The 20,141-nt window shown below is 39.9% G+C and overlaps 1 protein-coding gene across 1 annotated transcript; it reads right to left on the bottom strand.

Annotated features, from left to right (window-relative positions):
- Positions 1 to 1,220: 1,220 nt before the first annotated feature.
- Positions 1,221 to 18,719, bottom strand: LOC130561804 (C1q-related factor). The gene is made up of 2 exons (XM_057346380.1): positions 17,878 to 18,719; positions 1,221 to 3,387 (listed from the first exon to the last, which is right to left on the bottom strand). The coding sequence occupies exons 1-2, from the start codon at positions 18,487 to 18,489 to the stop codon at positions 3,208 to 3,210; spliced, it is 792 nt and encodes a 263-aa protein (XP_057202363.1). The 5' UTR covers positions 18,490 to 18,719; the 3' UTR covers positions 1,221 to 3,207.
- Positions 18,720 to 20,141: the final 1,422 nt, after the last annotated feature.

Raw genomic sequence — 20,141 nt, 5'->3', positions numbered from 1 at the left:
CTAAATATTACCTATATATATATATATATATATATGTATATATATACTGTGCATACTGTATATGCACAGTACACAGACATATATTATGCAAACACAAACTTTTATTCTGGATGCGATTAATCACGATTAATCATTTGACAGCCAGATGTGTCTAATAATAAAGGTAATAAGAATGCTACATTATATTTGTACTGAAAAATAGTTTTCATAAGTCATCATTTTTGTATTGTTTTCCAGGGGAAGAAATCTAAATTTGAAAAAGAAAATATTTGAGGAATAAATATAACAACCATTGCCAGATTTATTCTGAAAATAAGAAATAATCTCATCTAAAAATCATTGTTCTATAAAAAATATTCTTAAGTAAATGTATGTATTTATTTATTCATTTGGTGACGAAATATAAAATATTTTTAACACAAATAAATAACATAAAAACAATTATTTATTAACTTTTTAATCATTATTTCTTGAACAATTATTTTACTGTAACATTATTTCTATAATAAGTCCTATTTTAAAGTCCTAACATTTTAAGTAAATTTATCTTGCTTTAAGATTTTTCCTAAATCAGAAAACAAGCACAGGTGCTATTGTGCCATTATTATAAAACCGTGAACTGCTTGGACATGATTGAATCCTTTAGTTCCTCTCAGACAGATGTGCAGAATTCCTCTGAACTTAATTGATGCCTGTCTGACACTTTCTTTTAACTGCTCTGTGATCAGACTAAACTGAGAAGCTCTTTGATGACTGTTTGGAAAGGAACTGCTCCCAGGTCAATTGTCTGGAGGGGCAGCAGCAGAAAGGTTGCGCTCGTGGAGGAAGAGCTCAGGATATTTGTTGCTCTTGTTTTCCAGTGGGTCCCCAGAGACGCCAATGTACATGATGTGGTGAATAGCTCAGTTTTGTTTAGAGAGAGTGTGTAATAGAGACAATAAAAGGGGGTGTTCTGACCCATGTTATTGTCAGGCCTCTGTGCTGATGTTCAGTAAGGAGAATTTAAAAGTAAGAAAAGACTCGGTACACATGAAGAGCAGAGAGAAAATAGGCACGGAAGGTAAGTAAATCAAAGGCATGAACCCAGTATTCACAAAATGAAATTTTCTTTGCAGCAGGAACTAAGAAAACAGATTTCATAGTTTGTTTCAGATTTATTTTGTCCATTTGTTCATGGTTTATTTGTTTCACCATAGAATAAAAATTCTGAAAATACCACTTTCCCCTAATGACAGTGGCTTCTATAATGAAAGAATATCATGGTTTACATTTATGTAAATCAATCTCAACATATGTGATAGCTAGTACACATATCTGCCAAGAATTCTGTCTCTCTCTCTCTCTCTCTCTCTCTCTCTCTGTGGGAGTGACTGCTCATATCAGCAGCACTGGCTGTTTAAATGTGTCCTCTGAAAGGTGTCCTGAGATGCAACAGAGGTGACAACGTGAATCAAGCAATGAGGCACACACAGTCACACTTAATGAAAGCTTTTGTTAAGTCTACAGCTGTGTTTTTCCCTCTGTGCTTCTGCGAGTCAGGCCAGGTGACAGGTACAAGATAAAAATAGAGCGACGAGAGGAAGAAATGTTGAGAAGGGAAACAAACAAAAACCACTGTAAATATGCATATTTGCATTTGCTTTAAATCGTTGTGATGTCATTTTAAATAAGCAATGTCTTAAATCACCTATAATGCACGATAGTAGAGGAAAGAAGCAAAAAACATAAATATGAATATGTGTTGCCTTCTTTAAATGATCGCAATGCCATTTTAAATAACTAATCTCTTAAATAGCCTATAATGCAAAATATTACTTAAATCTGAAGATTTATGCAAATGGTGTTTATCCAGAGACAGTTTTTGTTGAAAAAACATTACACCAAAGACTCCAAATGTCCCATTTGTTATTTAAATTTATTCAACATTTCCAAAAGATAGAGTAGGACTGACAAACATAGCATAGATTTATTTAATTTACAACTTTATTATTTCTTGTATATCTTTGTAGAGGCATAGCCAAACGTGTCTGATGCAATCTCATTGGCTCTATATCACATCTTTGACTGGCTTAAGTATAGAACATTTCTCAAACCAATTATGTGGCAAAGACAAAATACAGTTCATGCTCTGGTGTTGGTACAGACACACACATGGGCACGCTTATGAAGAAAGCTCATTTGCACACATTCATTCGCCCCATAAGAATAAAATACTGTTGCATAAATATGTTCGCTGATGACTGAGTGACAGGTGAAGCCCCTCGACTTCCCTCTGTCCTTTTCTTCCTCAGATATGCCCCCTCCACCCCACGTCAAAATCAATACAATTTTAGCAAATAGTCCTGAATTTATCTGAATGTAATGAGTCCACTTTCTTGATTTTAAAAGATGGGACCTCTTCTGTTGAAAAGGGAATCATATAATTAATCAATATTACATGAGCCAAATGGCTGTTGTAGTTATTATCATGTTGTAGTGTTTTTTGGGGGATGCAGAGGGGCGGGAGTTGGGCGAGAGGGGAGTTTAGGGTGAGTGCTAATTGACAAGGGAAGGAAAAGTAATGAAGATGGAGTGATACTGTTTTAAATGCCTGTAAGGAATAACATTCATCCACAAAGATCATCGACTACTGCAGTTTCAACGGCGTACACATACGAAACAATGCAGAATGAACCCAGTTACCAACAATAGCCAACAGGGGGTGCTGTGCCCAATGTATAAGTAAGGAGCAATTGAAAGGATCGTCCCAAATCTCATCTTTGTTACTTGTCTTTGAGCCTTAGATTTTGAACAAAGCCTTTAAAATTAACATTCTTTCTTCCACAGGGAGTTAAGGACATTTTAACAACCTCCTTTTTCTCAATAGATATCTGTAGGTGAGAAAGGTTTACTCAGGAAACACATTGAAGGACGAGATGTATGTCACACATGGAGCCTCGAAACAAGGAACTTTTCAACAAGTACTGTAAAAGAAAAACAACTTATCACTTTATTTCCTTGTCTTTTGTCAATCATCAGTGTGAAGAGAAGCTACTGAACCCTCATCCTCATTCCAGTCTCTGCCATTTCAGTTGGATGAAAACTTGCATTTAGGTGTGTGTTGAAGCAATGGAGATCCATGTTAAATGAAGAATTGGGATGATAAATGCTCCATCCTTCACTTTTCTTTTTCCTTCTCTACAATCTCTTTCTTTTCCACAATTGTGTTCAGTCAGCGTAAAGAATGAAGCCGGAGAAGGTGCTGTATTTGTTGTTGTTGCCTCCGTGGGCTTTGCCACCATCCAGTTTGATGTAGATTTCGTCCCCAGCATCTAGATGCAGGATCACACTGTTAGAGGCGTAGTCATAGTTCTGATCGGCGTCTTGAGCGATCGCACTGGCACGCACCTACATGAGAGAGAGAAGCAGTAAATAATAGAAAGATAATGTCTGATCACACAGATGCTACTAAATTTCATACACAATTCACTCAAAAATAAATATTCTGTCATCATTTACTCACCTTCGAGTTGTTCCAAATCTGTATACATTTCTTTGTTCTGTTGTACACAGAAGAAGACATTTTGAAGAATGTAGGACAGCAAACAGTTCTGGGCACTTTTGACTGCCATTGTAATTTTTCCTACTATGGTAGTCAATGGTGGCCAAGAACTGTTTGGTTACAAGCATTCATCCAAATATCTTTCTCTGTGTTCAACCAAACAAAGACATTTATACAGGTTTGAAACAACTAGAGTGAGTAAGTAATTCATGACAGAATTTTCTTTTTTGGCAGGGCTATTCCCTTTAAAGCACATAATTCATGGTAAGCGCTAATGGCAGTGCAGTTCACCAGAACGTAATTAGTAGAATAGAAACGAGTAAAAATCTCCTACTTCCACTCGAATGCATAAAATCCCCAACCTCTGCCAAGGTTAAATCTCCCTCATTAAACATGAAATATCCGAAATCCTCAGAGACGTAACTGTTTGACTCCAAAAACGCGCTCGCACACATTGACGCACAGTTCAAATCGACGGTAACAGTTACTGTTCACCTGAGCGGGCAGAGAAAAGATTGAGACGTGAACAGATTTAATATGTGTGGATTTGTTCGAGTGTCACACAGCATTTGGGAAATTGCTGCGGATTTCAGTAATCTGGCTGGTGAATTAAAGTTGGAGTTGGTGAGGGCATCAATATGTACAGCCGTGCACCAGCCAGCGTCTTTCTCTGTGAAATGTGAACACGTTGGAAAAGCAATAAAAGTGACAGCCTGTCTTTTCTTTCAGTTCATTCTGAGACAGAAAGTTGGGCTTCAGATATGTGTTAATGGTAGTTCAAAAGAAGGATGGACGGATGCATGTGTGTGGGTGTGCATTTTCGTGTCCTCGTGTTCTAGGTGACCTCTGGTCCGTCTAATTAAGAGTTGTGTCTTAAAGGTTTTCTCAGACCCGAGGGAGATCTCCGTGGGCAGAGGTGTTACAGCGGACCCCAATACGCTAATCAACAGCAGTGTATGGGGGGGGGGGTTGTGCGTTCCTCCCACACAAAGTAACTTGTGCTTACTGGCAATATTGATAACTAATAGAAAGAGAACATTGATTCTGGAAGGGGAGTGGTCTGAAATGATCGTGCTGTGGTTCATTGTTATACACTCTAAAGAACCTTTAACATCTGAAGAACCTATCTGTTTCTTCAGATTATAAAAAAGTAAGAAAGAGACCTTTGACTGAATGGTTCTTTGTGGAACCAAAAATGGTTCTTCTATGGCATCGCTGTGAAGAACCTGTTAAGCACCTTTATTTTTAAGAGTGTAGATAAAATGTGAACAGGTAAATGCAACATATTTAACTGCGCGCTGACAAACAAATGTTTTGTCTTTGTTAAGCAAGAGGAGAACTTTGGAACTACGAAATCGTTCCTGCGGTCTGAAAGCCCCTATAGAAGAGCCATTTTAGTTCCACAAAGAACCATTTAAGGTTCTTTAAAGAACTATCTCTTTCTTAACTTTTTATAATATGCTGTATGTGAAGCTTTCCTGTAGCTCACTGGTTAGAGGTCAATGGCAAGGTCATGGATTCGATCCCAGGGATTGCACATACTTAGAAAACAAATGTATAGTATAATGCAATGTAAGTCGCTTTGGATAAAAGCGTCTGCCAAATGCATAAATGTAAATGTAATATGAAGAACCACATAGAACCTTTTAAAGGTGTTAAAGGTTCTTAATGGAACCATTTAGATAAAATAGGTTCTTCTGTGGCATCGGGAAGCACCTTTATTTTTGAAAGTTTAGTTTAGAGTTTACGTCTATGCAGACCTATGCAATGTGCAACATGGCAGCTCAGTAGGTTTCGCAGCAGAGCTGGTATGTTTTTGTTGCTTGTGTAAATGGCTGGTTTGATATGCCAGACACACCTGTCCCATCGAAACGCCAGCCAGTGTTTGCGGTTAAGCGCTTGTGTGGCCCTGTCTAATTTCATTCAGGCACACAAACACGATGGGGCTGTAAAAACCCTGGCAGAGGGGATTCCCTGAGGTCAAGGCCATATGGATGTTTTGGGCTGTGGCACAGGGGCTGAAGAAGGACATATTAGGATGCAGTGTTGAACTTCAGTGATAAAGCCCTTTTTAAAAAAACAAGAAATATTGTTAAGATATTAAAAAAAGAGCCAATTCAGACAATTCTTTGAAATCGAAATTCTGCTGCGTTTTTCTGTTTTTGTGCTGAGGCAGGGCTTGCCAGATCGGCTCCATATTGATCAGACATTGTTTACTGAATATGCCAGTGTAAGAATGCTGCAGGACATGAGTGACATTGCCTTAAATTTCCCCTCCTGTTTCAGTGTCCATTTGCTGAGCCAGAGAGATCTGGAGCTCTCAATAATCCAGAGACGGGCTTCAGCTCTCCTCAGGGAGACAGTGAGATCAGCAAACACAGCAGAGCCCTCTCATTAGTTTTCATTTTCAACTGAACGGCAGTGGGTGTGTCATCGAGGGACTGTAATGTATTCTTTAATTATGATGGACAGAGTGCAGAGAAAGAAGAAATTAAGAGAAATGTGAACAGGCTATAAAAATATATAGGATCAGGGGTTAGTGTTGTTGGATGTAGCTACGTCTGCTCTGTACACCTGCAGAATGTTATCTGTATCTGTATATTATCTGTAAATACAGCAAAAATGTTTGGACAAGTAAGCCACTATAAAAATATATTCATTTAATAGGGATAAATACAGAATACTAAACTAAGTGGCATCGGCAAACATGATGCTAGAGCTTTCCTCAGAATTGTTTTCACTTATTTCATCTTAATTTATTAACTTATTAGCTTAGCTTCTTAGCTAATAGTAACCTTTAACCATCTGATCATTGTTTATGAGGTATAGCTATCTTTTAAAATAAATGCCACTTGGTTTGATATTTTGGTTTACTGTTTTGTTGTTCGAAAAATGATTGGATGAGAATGACTGTTTTGTCGTTAGTTAAAGGTTATAAAAGATAAGCTGTAACATGCTCTGAATCCTAATTTAAGATGTTTTACAAATAATCATTATGTTGTGTTCAGTGTGAATATTACACAACCTTAGACCGTTGAAAGGTTTCTGTGATACTGATATTTTACGATCTTTAGTCATTATCATGCTCTCTAAAGGTAGAATTCACATGAACATTCAGTCTGGCATTTTTCTCAATCCTTTTTGAATCAATCTGAGATCAGATCAAGTAAAGGTGAATGGTTGAAATTTGCAGATTTTATAGGCCATCAACAAATTTCTCCCTAATCAGAGCCCCAAAGTAAACGACAGTGGAAAAAGTGTGAGTGGCTATTTACTTTGACCTATACTAAGAATTTAATTGGAACAAAAAATGAATCAATTCGTATGTTCAAGAAATGACTTGTGTTCAAAGTTTGTTTTAGACACTTTGCTGTATGGCTGCATGATGATTGGAATACTTGTAGGGCTGTCAATCAATTGAAATGGTCATAAGATTAAGACAGCGGCTATTTGCACTAAGTGTAAATAGCAATAGATGCAGTTTACACTAAGTTTAAATAGTAGTAGGTTCTGTTTACACTTAGTGAAAATAGCAGCATTTCTTAGCGATATGCTATTTACACTAACCAAAAATAGCTGTATTTTCTTTGGATTAAGTAGAAATAGTAGTTAGATGCTATTTACTTATACTGTAAATAGTGGCAGTGGTACTATTTCCACCTCAGTATTGTTGTGCATTAAACATTATGCAATAATAACAGTGTAAATCATTATATTTATAAAATTATTAAAATGATGGCAACTTATTGAGATATTAAAACACTACACATACACCCCTAACCTTACCCTAAACCTAAACTTTATGAATAAAAATGAATTTTAAGTCTTAAATCAATTTTCTTGAAAACAAATGCCTTTATGGTCTGTAAGGTATAGAAAAAGGTTAACTAGCGTTTTCAGCAAGAGGAGGATTAGGACCCCAGTCTACCGTGCCAAGCTATACAGACTTTACACCTTACGCCACTGGAGTCACTGTTAGAAGCAGTGTCGTTCTTACGCTTTCCCTATTCCAAACACATATTGGTGGGCAGTGCTTATGCAAATAGGCTATTTGTACTCAGTGTAAATAGACACTCTGTAAGATTAATTACATGATATGGTGATTAATAAATTGAGTTATCAATATCAAAAGAACTAAGAACATTATAACACTTCATCATTCTATTATCTTGGCAGACGAAAGCATTGATTAGATATTACAAAAAGTGGCTTTAGAAGTTTGTTTTGTTTGTTTTCTATAAGTCATCTTTTTTGTTTTTGTGTGTTGCCTGTACAAACTGCAAATTCATCATAACAGTTGTATATCAAGCTTTGGGGTCATGATTAAAGGCATACATTTTTTAGCGTCTTATTTGAATAATTAATGGAACTAACATGCTAAATTGGCAGCCTATAAGAAAACAATGTTTAAAAGACTTATTTTGTGTCAGCATTTTATTCTTAGAAAGTCCATATTCAGAGGTAAAGTTTGTTTTGTATGACACCCTTGATTGTGCAATGAAGCAACAGTAGAGCTACTGTACTCTCTACAGCTTCTCATTATCATGTATAGACTCTGTTGGTCAAATGAAAGAGGACTTTCTATTACCCAACCAAGATAACGCTCTGCTCTAGATTTTCTTTTTATTCTCTATCTTTTTTCGAGTCATTGTTTACCTTTCTTGATTAAATCTGTGAGTCTAATATCGATGTGCAAACAAAGGCTGCTATTCTGAATCCATGGCGACGATCGTCCGGTGCATATTAATATCAAATAATCCGCCTTTAGCACACACAGCCTGCGCAGTGGTCTTAATAAAGGGTGAGCTCTTAGTGCCCAGGGAGTGCGTGGGATATGTTGGAGAGGATTTCGATGAAACATGTTTTAATCTTTTTTTATTTTTAATATTAGCCGCCTCTGGGAGGCCGGACTTCCGTCGGAGGCTGCGCTTGGAAATCATTTCAGACTAATTAAAAAGCAATTGAAACGCCATTGAAACACAAGCTTGTAAAGCCTTAAAAACTCTTATAAAGATTGAATGACAGAGGTTGTGTTGTGTTTGATTTACAATATTGTTTGAGTGATTTTATTGGCAGAGCCCTGGCCGGAGCTACGAGGAGACGTAAAAAAGTAAAACGCAGAGAGCATTTCAATTCAGCGTAAACAGAAATCAAATAGAAAGACGGATACATCAATCGCCTCTCACGAGTACCATGTAAATATTTAATTTATGATGCCCTCCAAGCATCTGCGTCAGGTGACTCGTAAACAAAATCGTTACCAAAGATAGTCACTGCGATAAACACTTGTTCTAGCCTCAACAAGGAGAGAAATGGCAGGAAAGAAAAGGACTGTGGGGGGAAATAAATGAGAGGCGGAGGGGTTTAAGCATGAAACAGTGAAAGAAGTTGGGCAAAGTCAAAGAATGAAAGTCCAAAGACAGAGCTGCGCTTTAGGGCTGGGTTACGGGGACAGGCAGGCTGCATTTAGCGTTTCATACAGACGGAAACCGGCGGCCCGCTCTGGCATGCAGCTGTTTGTCCCTGTTTTATAAGGGAGTCAGAATGAATATATGTCAGTGTGCTTGTAGCTGTTCAGATATACTGTATATGTCCTGTGTTTTAGAAATCTGTCATGGATGGCTTTTTGACTTTCAAAGTCTGACTTCAAAGTCTATTTGGCCATTTACTGCTGCAGGTCTGAGGCATAACTGTATAGAAATCACATTATCTGACATCATCTGGCACGCATCTTGTATTTAATTATGTTATTTAATGAAGTACATCATTTTTTCCTCCTATTCTAATTCTGCAGAGACATCAATAAGAAAGCTACTCATAGGCTGATTTCCCATAAGTGTAAACACCGTGGCTTTGTGGCATTATCAAAAGACTTAAGCAATATTGCAGTTGGTGTTCTGATACGGTATATTTGACCAATGGCAGCACAAGAGTAAACTTGTTTATGAACATTTTTGCAGTTCTGTTTGGTGACACTCGCAGCACAAAAAGACACATTTCAGCCCCCAATATTATAAAATAAAATTTCACCTCATCCTTTCGTATCACTGCTTAATAAAGCCAATAAAAGGATTCAAATAAAACATGCTCGGATGAATAACACTGCCAGTGGACCTTCTCGCAGACGTCTGCAGCATCTCCCTGCCATGATCTGATCTGTCTCACAACGATATGAAATATTTAACCTACTGTACTAATCCTGATGGACACATCATGTGGTCTCCCTCATTTTATTTCCATGTGATTGACACCAGTTGACTCCCTGTACCCCATTACAGGATCAGTTTGTGGTTCAATGAAAGCATACGCCCGGCTCTAATTATACTTAAATGGTGGACTGTGAGCTGCATCTCTGATCGAGGCTTAGCGGAGCACTTCATAAAGCGCTCGGAGAAAAATCCACTCACAGATGAGATGGTTCCAGATGCTCGCACGTTCCCGAGGACATCAGAGACTTTCGTGTGCTGTTTTTTCACTTAATAGTGACGCAAACCTGATTAAGGACAAGATAATTTGTGAAGAACAAAAGCGAAGGTGCCATGCTTTCATTTCCATCTGTCGCAGTACCACGCGGAGATACCCGGAGAGATTAATCTACCCAGCTGCTCTTTGCCTTGTCAGCGCTCTCCAGGAATGCTTAGAGAACGTTGATATGATGTTTAAACAATGATTCGAACTGTTTGAAAAGAACGGGCAGAGGTGTTTGTACAGAGAATTAAGGACAAAAGAGTTAAAAGAGAAATATTTATTGAAACTTCAGAAGTGCTCCTAATGAAGTTATTACCTAGAGGGAGTTTATAATAATAATGTGATATGCTGATGGACATGATAGATGAGGGCCAGCTGGTTATAGAGATGAGGATGCCAGCAGCTCATGCCAGGCCAGCTTTCCCATGGTTGCTGACATTTGTGCACAACAAAATCTAAGCCTGGCCCTACAGTATATACACACACACACACACACACACACACACGCACACACACACACACACACACACAGTGACACTTAGTTATAGGGCTTCCACATCTTTGACATCATGACTATTCCAGTTATGGGGAAAAACATATCTAAAACATCAATGGAGATTAAAACAGCCATTTTTTGCTAATGAAATATTTAAATGCTGTGCATAATTATAAACGTTGATATTCACTTTTTAATTGATTTTCTTTTCGCAAAAATAGAGAACCTGAACCTGAACTGTAAAATTACTTGTTTTTTTGTTGGTTCAACTTAAAAAATAAGTTACCTGATTGCCTTAAAAGTTTGAGTTAATTTAACTTAAAAATATTAGTTAACGCAATTAATTTCTCGTTGAGTTGACTAAACTCGTTGAGTTGACTAATATTTTTAAGTTGATTTAGGCCCAATCCCAATTCTATTTTCTACCCCTTCGCCTACCCCTCGCCCCTTCCCCTTGCCTCTTGAAACAAAGTGGCAAGGGGAAGGGCTACAAATTTTCCGCTAAGAAATGGGACACCACTACTACACTGTTATACGTCATCATATACGTCGTTGCTAGCTCGTCACGTCAGAGGACATGTGCCGATGCACCGGGTATATGACATAAAAATATATTTTCTAGTATCGTGCAATCAGTGCTGTCCGCTAGCAAACTTTAGCGATTTTTTTGCAAACGTTAAAAGAACATCACCGTAAATACTAACACAAGATTGAATGTAACATACATAAAAGGAAAAATTGTCATAAAAATCCTTATTAATGGCAAAAATTACTTACATTTATGGGTCTGCTTGCTCGAGTGAGCGGCCATGTTGGAAATTTCTCTTAGCCCTTCGTTTGAAGTGAGGTCCCGAAAAATCTTCGTTTGAAGGGCTATCTGGCCCTTCCCCTTACCCCTAGCCCTCCAACCAAAAGAGAATTGAGACACCACTACCCCTTCACGTGAACGCGCCAAACGGAGGGGTAGGGGAAAGTGTAGGGGTGAGGGGTAGAATTGGGATTGGGCCTTAGTCTATCCAGCAGCATAGGTCGACAGCGGTATTGTTCTCTTGAGCAGGCACGGGGCGCCTCCTCCGCACACACAAAAAATGATGCAGATTCTACTCTACCCATCAGGCTGCTCTGAATCCAGTACAATCACAAAATAAAGTGCAAGCAAATATTACTGATGTACATATACAATATGAACAATAGATGTCATTTAAATCGATTCATTTTTAAAATGTCAGTCAAGCTCAACTTGACCTCATGACCTCTTAAAGCCCAAAATACTGAGCATCCAAGCCTGCGTCTCACACGCTCAAAAGAGAGACAGATTCCCCGAAGACTGAAATCCTAGAATCACCCCGGGTGTGCAAGCTAAGAGTATAGCTGCGTAATGAAGCATCACGCCACGTTATAAAGCATTATTGTGTGATAGAGCGGTCTCACCTCCTCTCAGGGCTGTAATGAGGCAAGTGCAGTAATTCTGGTCTTTAGGGAGATTGAAGGAGAGGGAGAGAAAGATGAGGAGAGGGACCGAGGGATGCGAGCGAGGGAGAGACTTGTGGTTTTTGCTGCGGCATACATTTTTCATGAATTGCCCTATTCATCATTCGGCGCTGGGCGGATGGCTGTTATCTTACAGTAGCTGTTGTTTATTTTCCGAGGTGAACTAGGTGTTAAACATGCACGCTGACTAGTTCAACCGGGTAACTGGGCTGAGAGCGGGAGACAGAGCGGAGGGAAAATTCGGGGAGTGGATGTGAGTGGAACGGTCATTGAAAACATCATTGAAGCGTCAAGATGTTTACAGGGGAACTTTGCTGAGGACCAAGTTGTTATTCCCAGGGGTGTGTTTAACAGGATCGATGAGACGAGACGGGGAGTGGGTATCAGTTTGAATGCATGTGTGCTTATTTGTGTTCATTAAGAAAGAAGAGGGTCCTCTCATGACTCATTGTCCTGCAGTCAATCAGAAAGGGAGGCACAGCTATTTTAATGCACGTATTCTACATATACGCCACAAAACAACACACACACTAACAGCAGTACGGCTGGAGTCTCTCTGGGCTGGATATTTGACTGATGTGCATTTGAGGAACAATGCAGATACAGCTGAGGTGCATAAGGACTATACTTTAAAAGTTAAGTCCCCCGTCTATTAATAAATGATGGATTCTACCGCAGTGCTTGCTCCATGTCACCCAGACACATCTGACACGCGTGGCATTTCCTCGCAGCACGGGCAAATCCCGTTCTAATAACCGTACAGCACCCAATTAGGCTGGTTTTAATGTTCTGCTCCACTGGGTGGCAAATTTTGTGTCCAATTAGACATCAGATCAGGGGCAAAGGCCCCGCCCCAGAGCCTCAACAGCTGATTAGAAAAAGCGAAGAGCAGGAAAAGCGTGTTTGAGTGAAACACGAGCACACCCACTAACTCTAACACAAATTAACAAGCTGTTATTGAAGAGCACTGCTTATTGGACTTGTTAAAAGATGCTTCTGGAGATTATTAACAAGTCTGTTTCAAAAGAACATCACTGAAAAGACAACTGAAAGATTTTGTATAAAAAGTATTGATCTTGGGGCTGTTTTGCCTCCAGCAACATGTTACCTCCCTGTCTCTGTGCGGATGAACAACATCCCATTTATGTACCGTGTGTAATTAAACACAATTCATTTTTGAGGCTCTAATAACTGAACATTGAACTGTGTAATTAAAAACATGTCTGTGAAACACATTTTCCCTGCTCCAGATGGTGAAGTGTGTTTTTCTGCTGTTTTGTGTGGATACACACACATTCACACAACATACACTTAAGTATTGCTTCTACACTTCTTAGTCATATTAACACATTTAATGCATGTTAGCATAATTATTATCCGTGCACACGGTCTAACATGCTTTTCTGCAAAAGTGATTCATTTCTCTGCTGTCATTTTAATATTTAGTCTGTTTCTATTATTTTCACATTTTTACTGTAACTCTATTAATTTAAAGAGATAGTTCAGCTAAAAATAAAATTCAGTAATCATTTACTCAACCTCTTGTCATTTCAAACATGTATGACTTACTTTCTTCCACAGAACACAAAGATATTTTGAAAAATGTTAGTAACTGGCACCCATTCACTTGCATTGGTTTTGTGTCCATACAATAGAAGTGAATGGGGACCAATGCTGTTCGGTTACCAACTTCCTTCAAAATATCTTCTTTTTTGTTCTGCAAAAGGAAAAAAGTAAGTCATACGCTTGAAATGACAAGAGGGTGAGAAAATGATGACAAAATGTTCACTTTTGGGTGAACTATAAATTTACTTTATTCTGTGTATGTGAATATTCAAAAATGTATACCTTCAAGTCGCTTTGGATAAGTGTGTGCCAAATGCATACATGTAAATATATGTCTTATGGTTTAGAAAGTAATATAGAATTGCTTGTTTAATAAGAGATACAATACAAACTAAACCATACTGCAGTGTCACGCAAACACTGCAAACCTATTTAGTCTTAGTGTATAAATCAACTGTAAACCAAACAACTAAATCTTTGTAAAACACACATGCATAGTAGTGCGAGTGTGGTCTGAGACGGCAAGATTATTCACAAGGAGCCTCTTGAGAAACACAAAGAGTGCCTGGATGCATTTGCTTATAATGAAGTCAGAATGGGTTTGGGTGGATTAATGACAATATCAACAGAAGGAACACAAGGACAGGTGCCAGCGCAATCTGGATGCAGTTCAAAGTTTTTAATTACGATTAAAAAGAATCCTTGGCACACTGCAGGCGCCTTTTCTTTCACCTGCCTTTTATTTTTCTCTCCCTTCCCTCTCCTTTATCACATTTGAAGCGGAATTCCCAGTAAAGCCGTTAAACTTGTAAGGCCAGTGGAATTTCAAACGGAAATCATGGGCATCTGTACACGTCCATCTGGCAAAATGCTTTTATGGGGAAAATATTTGGCAAATTCAGGAAGAAGTTATGATGGAGAGGAATAAACAGAAGGAGCTTGGGAAGTGGAGTGGAAATGGATTAAACGAATTGCATCCTGTGTGTGTGTGTTTTAAAGCTAAAATCTATAAAACACAAGCAAAACTCTCTAATACGTCCACACAAACACTTAGCACACACTGCAATCTGACGGGAACACAAATATTCTTTATTTTCAGTCTATTCACCCAAACATACACCCCGCACACCAGCTATGTGTGTGTTTGGATGGTCAGTGGCCACTTGAAGAATAGAGGAAGTCCACAGGGATGCAGCAGACTAGCTGAAAGTCTGTTAGTACTCCATCACTGCCATTGAGAAACCCTGCTTTAATACTCTTTCAATAAGAGCCACAGCAACTAAGTTTAACAATGAAAGCTTTTTTAAAACTCTTAAGCAAAATGTGTGACTCCACAACCATGCATCCAACAGCAGTTTGCTTAAAGTCCCGTCCACTCTCTCACACATCTCTGCTGTTCCTCTCACAGCGGTTTAATTAGTGAGGCAGTAACCACTTCATGAAGATTAGCTTACTCTCAAAAGAAAGTCCCGTCTCCTATGTCTGCTTAAAGTGTCTGTAAGGAGGGTCTCTAGAGATCAAGACCCATTGTGTTCAACAGACGGTGCTTTACGACAACATATGCTCTCCTTCCCCGATGTTGTTTCTTCACACACTCCATAAATGCTGTTCTGGGCTTCCAACAGTTTTTGCCTGCTCTTGCCTTTAGTGTGCGGCTTTTATGGTTTTGCTTAGGCAATCTAGTCAGGGCACAGAAAACAAAGAAATCTAAAGCAGCAGCAAAGCTCCTCCTGTGACCAACTTTTAGAAAGTGTACACATTAACGGTGCTTGCAGTCTCTACAGGACACTTTCTTGGGGTGTTTTTTATAATCCCTGCTTTGCAGGCCTGAGTTTCTAGATTAAAACATAATTAATCAAATCGAAAGTGCTGTTGTCATTTTAGAGGAGAAGATCTATTCAAGATCAGATATGGCAAGGTATAGGAAAATGTGTTTCGTCTCTCCAATAATACGTTTGGTTTAATATAATAAAGTATGTAATGTACTTCTGTTAATGTGATAAAAGAGAAGTTTGGACAGAAAGAGCCAGAAAGAAAGATTTGGAGAAAAGATGCCTTTTAATGCTTTAATTCTAGATATCGAAGTGATTGTTATCTCTATAGGACAGTTAAACGTCTGTCCGTCTTCTCTCTTTGACCATCTATTTGTGTAAGTTGAACTATTTCCTTTAAGAGACGCTGCTGGATGTGGTCCTGTCTGTAATTGTATTTATCTGCCTGAAATATATCCTGTCTGTCGAAAGCGCCGGTTGCCGCGGCAACGCTGCGTCCTGCGCGCGCTGACCTCCAGGCCACAGAGAGACTAAAAACATACGCGCCATTCAGGTGCTGCTTTCCTCACCCCATTTCCAGTTCCAATAGTTTCTTTTCTCTCTCTCTCACATCAGTTAGCCTAAATAGGTCAATATAAATGCTACTGTATACTTCGCTTGTGCTGTCAGGCAATGGTTCTTTTTATTCATGCGCCCAAAGACCTTGAACCGAGAGTTTTCTAACTCGCTCATCGTACCTCAAAATGTTTGATACTCATTTGTGTGTTATTTGGCGTTACAAAACGCACACAAAATCACGCAGTAAAAAGATGTCAGTTAAAAAGCACTAAATATAAGGCAGATCCGAACAGAAATTTCGTTTTGTGAAAAAATAAATGAAATGTTTTTTAACAGCAATTTTTGCACTTGGTGAGGGAACAGGGCATATTGATACTTTTAAAATAAGCATGTTCTTGTTTTAATTTTGTTGTTGTTGTTATTGTTAAATATAAATGGGAGTTATCGAATATCAATTCCATGCAGGCTAAGGTTTATTTCAGTTTATTTTCGTGACCTGAAATAATATTTTTTCGTTTATATGAGAGCCATTAAAACAATGCGCAAACATTCATAAAGGATTGTGTCTATTGTCTGAACACAAATGGAATTTATTTAAATAGCTAATAATAGACAGGGCAGGTGTAGACAGGAAACTAACGGAATGAAATAAACATAAATATATCGATAAATATATTGACAGTCTTCCCGTTTGCGTTCAGCAGAACTTAATGGACGACACTCACGTGCAATTTCTCCCAATTGAGAGACCCGCGCGCCAGCCAACTCCTACAGCCCCGAATGAATATATAGCCCTCCGCTATTTATGGATATTTTCAGATCTTTACACAACGCGCGCACTCATTTTTTCTTCCAGCACAGCTCGTTTTAATCATAAAAACAAACAAAAAACCCAAACTGTAGAACATAAGGAAAGACGCGCGTTAATGAAAAGAAAGGAAGATCACAGGGAGTAAAAAGGAGAGATCACATTAAATATCCGGACTATACTTTGGTAATGTCGCCTGTCTTTCTGGCATTGTGATTACAAATTCATAAAGTTTCAGGATTTCTGTCAGATCGTGGCATTTTCGTCTGCGTCCCCAATGAACCTCGAGTCCCGTTTACCCAAATTACGCAAACAGCCTGTTCCGTGTGAAAAGAAATCTTACATGGTGATACAATTTAAATCAACGAGTTGGACATATACAACCATCGTAATAGTGATAATTAGAGTTAATATGTTTTCATTTTTAGGCATCTAAGAGAAAGGTCTGCTTCTAAGCTGCAAACGGACATTTATTTTTGAAACTCTTGGGATGTCTGGCGCATTTATTAGGAAGTTTGTAGCGGCAAAGTTTATGCCTGTCACATGCAAAGGGAATTCTATAAGAGACAGAGAGTTTATCTGTCCTCTGTTAACGGGGACACGCGCACAATGTCAGCGCGCATTCAGCGCGTCTCAACACGCCGGGTGTGTGCGACGCCGCAGCTGTGCGAACTTCACCCTCATGCTCTGGGGGGGACGAAAAACTCACAGCAGATGTTATCGCGTCTTCCAGCAGTTTCACGCGAATAAATAAAAAAGAGTAGAGAGCGAAACAAAAGGGATATAGAGGACGCGAAACAGTCTCGACTGTCCTCTGTGGGGTCATTATTAACAGTTTAATTAATTTTAGGTCCGCTCTGCGAATACCAGCTTAATCCACCAGCCTATAACACCTGACAAATGGACCCCCACACACACATACTGTACACACGCAAATATATAAAACAAGAATCAGAAATAAATATAGTAATACGTGAGTATGAAGTGTAGTTTATGAAAAGAAAGACTAAATATTCATATTTTAATAATAGAAAGAGCATGCAATAGCTCATCTCTTAATGGCAAACAATTGCACTGATCACAAATGTTCAGAATCAGAAGGCAGATCTCCTAACATGTATCATGCAAATCTGCAAAAGAGCACAGGTGCACAGACAAAAAAAACCCCGGCACTCACCTGTCCGTTTTTGCACAGGTCAGCCCACATGCTGGTTCCATCTCCACCCCTCATCAGTACGTGGTAGATGAAGAAATACGTGCCTGGCACGCCGCAGATAAACTTGCCTGAACTGCCATCGTAGTTGTTGCCAAGGTTGGTCACTACATCGTCAAACTTGAGAATCTCATAGCCCTCGTGTGGGTTCTTCAGTCCCGCGTAGAAAGCCACTCGTGGGTGTGTGTTGTACGTAACTGTGCTGATAGGTCCATCGTTGCCCAGACTCAAAACCCCGCTTCGGCCCCTGTCCCACTGGTCCCCCGGGGGCCCCATTGGACCCGGGGGCCCTGGCTCCCCTGGTGGCCCCGGAGGTCCGGGTTTGCCTGGCCGGCCCGGCTTCCCCTGTGGCCCCTGGAGGAGCGTGGAGGGTGGAGGCATGTTGCTGTGGTCGGCCAAAGCCTCGGCCTCGGCCTGCACAGAAGAGCCAGTGCTGGCGATGCCCGTGGTGGTGCCCTTGTTCTGGTATGGGTCGCACACCATTCGACAGGTACCCAGCATCTCGTAGTGGCTGTTGTCATTGCTCACGGAGCTGACCAACACGGGGATGAGCACCACCAGCACCAGCACCAGCATGACCCCAACAGCGGCCGCCACCAGGGTCTTCCTGCCCAGGCTGAGGCGCGGGAGTGGCTGGGCAGCCAGCGTGGGTCTGCCGGGAGCCGAAATGGTGACTGCTGGAGAAGAGGTGACCGCAGAAAAAGAGACAGATAGATAGTGGGGTGCGAGGGATCCGGGGGCCCTAGGATCCCAAATGTGAGGAGGAGACAGAGACCCACATGCACACACTCTCACACACTTGCCCAGCTCCGTTCACACCCTGGTTTGCTCACTGGATTCGTTGGGCTGGCAGGAAAGAGGTCTCATACAGATCCCGCATCCGCTCGCTCACACACTCAGTCCACACATACATACGCGCGCATGCATACAAATGCACTCACACACTCTTCCAAAAAGTCGTTCCCATTGCCTGGTAGAGAGAGTTGCAGCACGTGGTAATGACGAGAATGAGGAATGGCAGAGGCAGCAATGAAAAAGAGAGTATGAAGCCAGCGAGCGAGTGTGCATATGTGAGTGAAGGACAGCGAGGGAGAGAGAGAGAGTGAGAGAGCAGCAGATGTAGAAGAGAGGAGGAGAGACAGGGTATGTTTGCAGAGGCGTTTTCTCAGACTGAGGGTTTTATACTGAGTAACCCCTCCACTCTCTCTCTCTTCTCTCTCTCTCTCTCTCTCTCTCTCCCTGTCACAGCAATACAAGCCAGGGGAACGAAGCAAAAGTAACCAAGAGAAGAGGAGGGGACAACACAGCAAAATATAAGAAGTAAAAATACCTTTTCTTCAGTGTAAAAAGCTTTTTATGCACATAAACATCTAAAACATTACAAAGTCTACGGCAAAATGACTCAACAACAGAAAACACTTTTCCCGAAGTGTCTAAAATGCCTCATTGGTGGTCCTGCTTTTATTTCCTTGACATGCTATGTCACAATGTCACACTGTATAACGCCAGCTTAGTGGCTTGTTTGGCTGGCACGCAAACAAAGCTAGAACGAAAGCAGGAAAAATGCTGTGTTAGTTTGACCAATCACAACAGAGTGAGCCACCTGACCAATCAGAGCACTTCGAAATCTCGCACATTTCAAAAGGAGAGCTTTCATTGGCAAAATCACACGTTTTTTACATGCATTCTAGCAGAGCACAAAATAAAATTGTGTATTGTGTAAAATAATTCATTTCTTGATTTTTATTGTTTTTCGTTGTACTGTAAAAAACTATTGTAATTAAGATTTTCAATACTTTCTCCCCAACTCCCCATTCGGAGCAGAATTCTGTCTTTCTGAGGTCAAATACAGTAAATACATTTCAAAAGATTTCATTTACACATCATTACGCATATTAATATTCAGATTCTTGACGCACCCAGTCAAGGTGAGGTAATAGTATGATATTGCTATACTTAAAGTGACACTTTTGCTCATGGGTTCCCCCATGTGGTTGATAAGCGAAATTATCTGTTACCAGTGTCGTAAATAATGTCGCTGTATCCACCTTATTTTTGAACGCGGAAGTAAACGATGTGACGTACTTCCTTTTTGTCTTGAGACTTCCGTTTTATTAGCCGGCTGGTGGAAAACAATGGAAGTGGTGTCACGGGAGCACGCTCAAAACACCATTAAAAAAGCTCTGGTGAATATTTTTCACACCGGCGATGTATTACACAGTGGGAGG

Source organism: Triplophysa rosa, linkage group LG11 (genome assembly GCF_024868665.1).
Source record: "Triplophysa rosa linkage group LG11, Trosa_1v2, whole genome shotgun sequence".
NCBI classification, from domain to species: Eukaryota; Metazoa; Chordata; class Actinopteri; order Cypriniformes; family Nemacheilidae; genus Triplophysa; species Triplophysa rosa.
The sequence above is the reverse complement of the archived record's forward strand: the minus strand, read 5'-3'. Positions and strand labels throughout refer to the sequence as shown.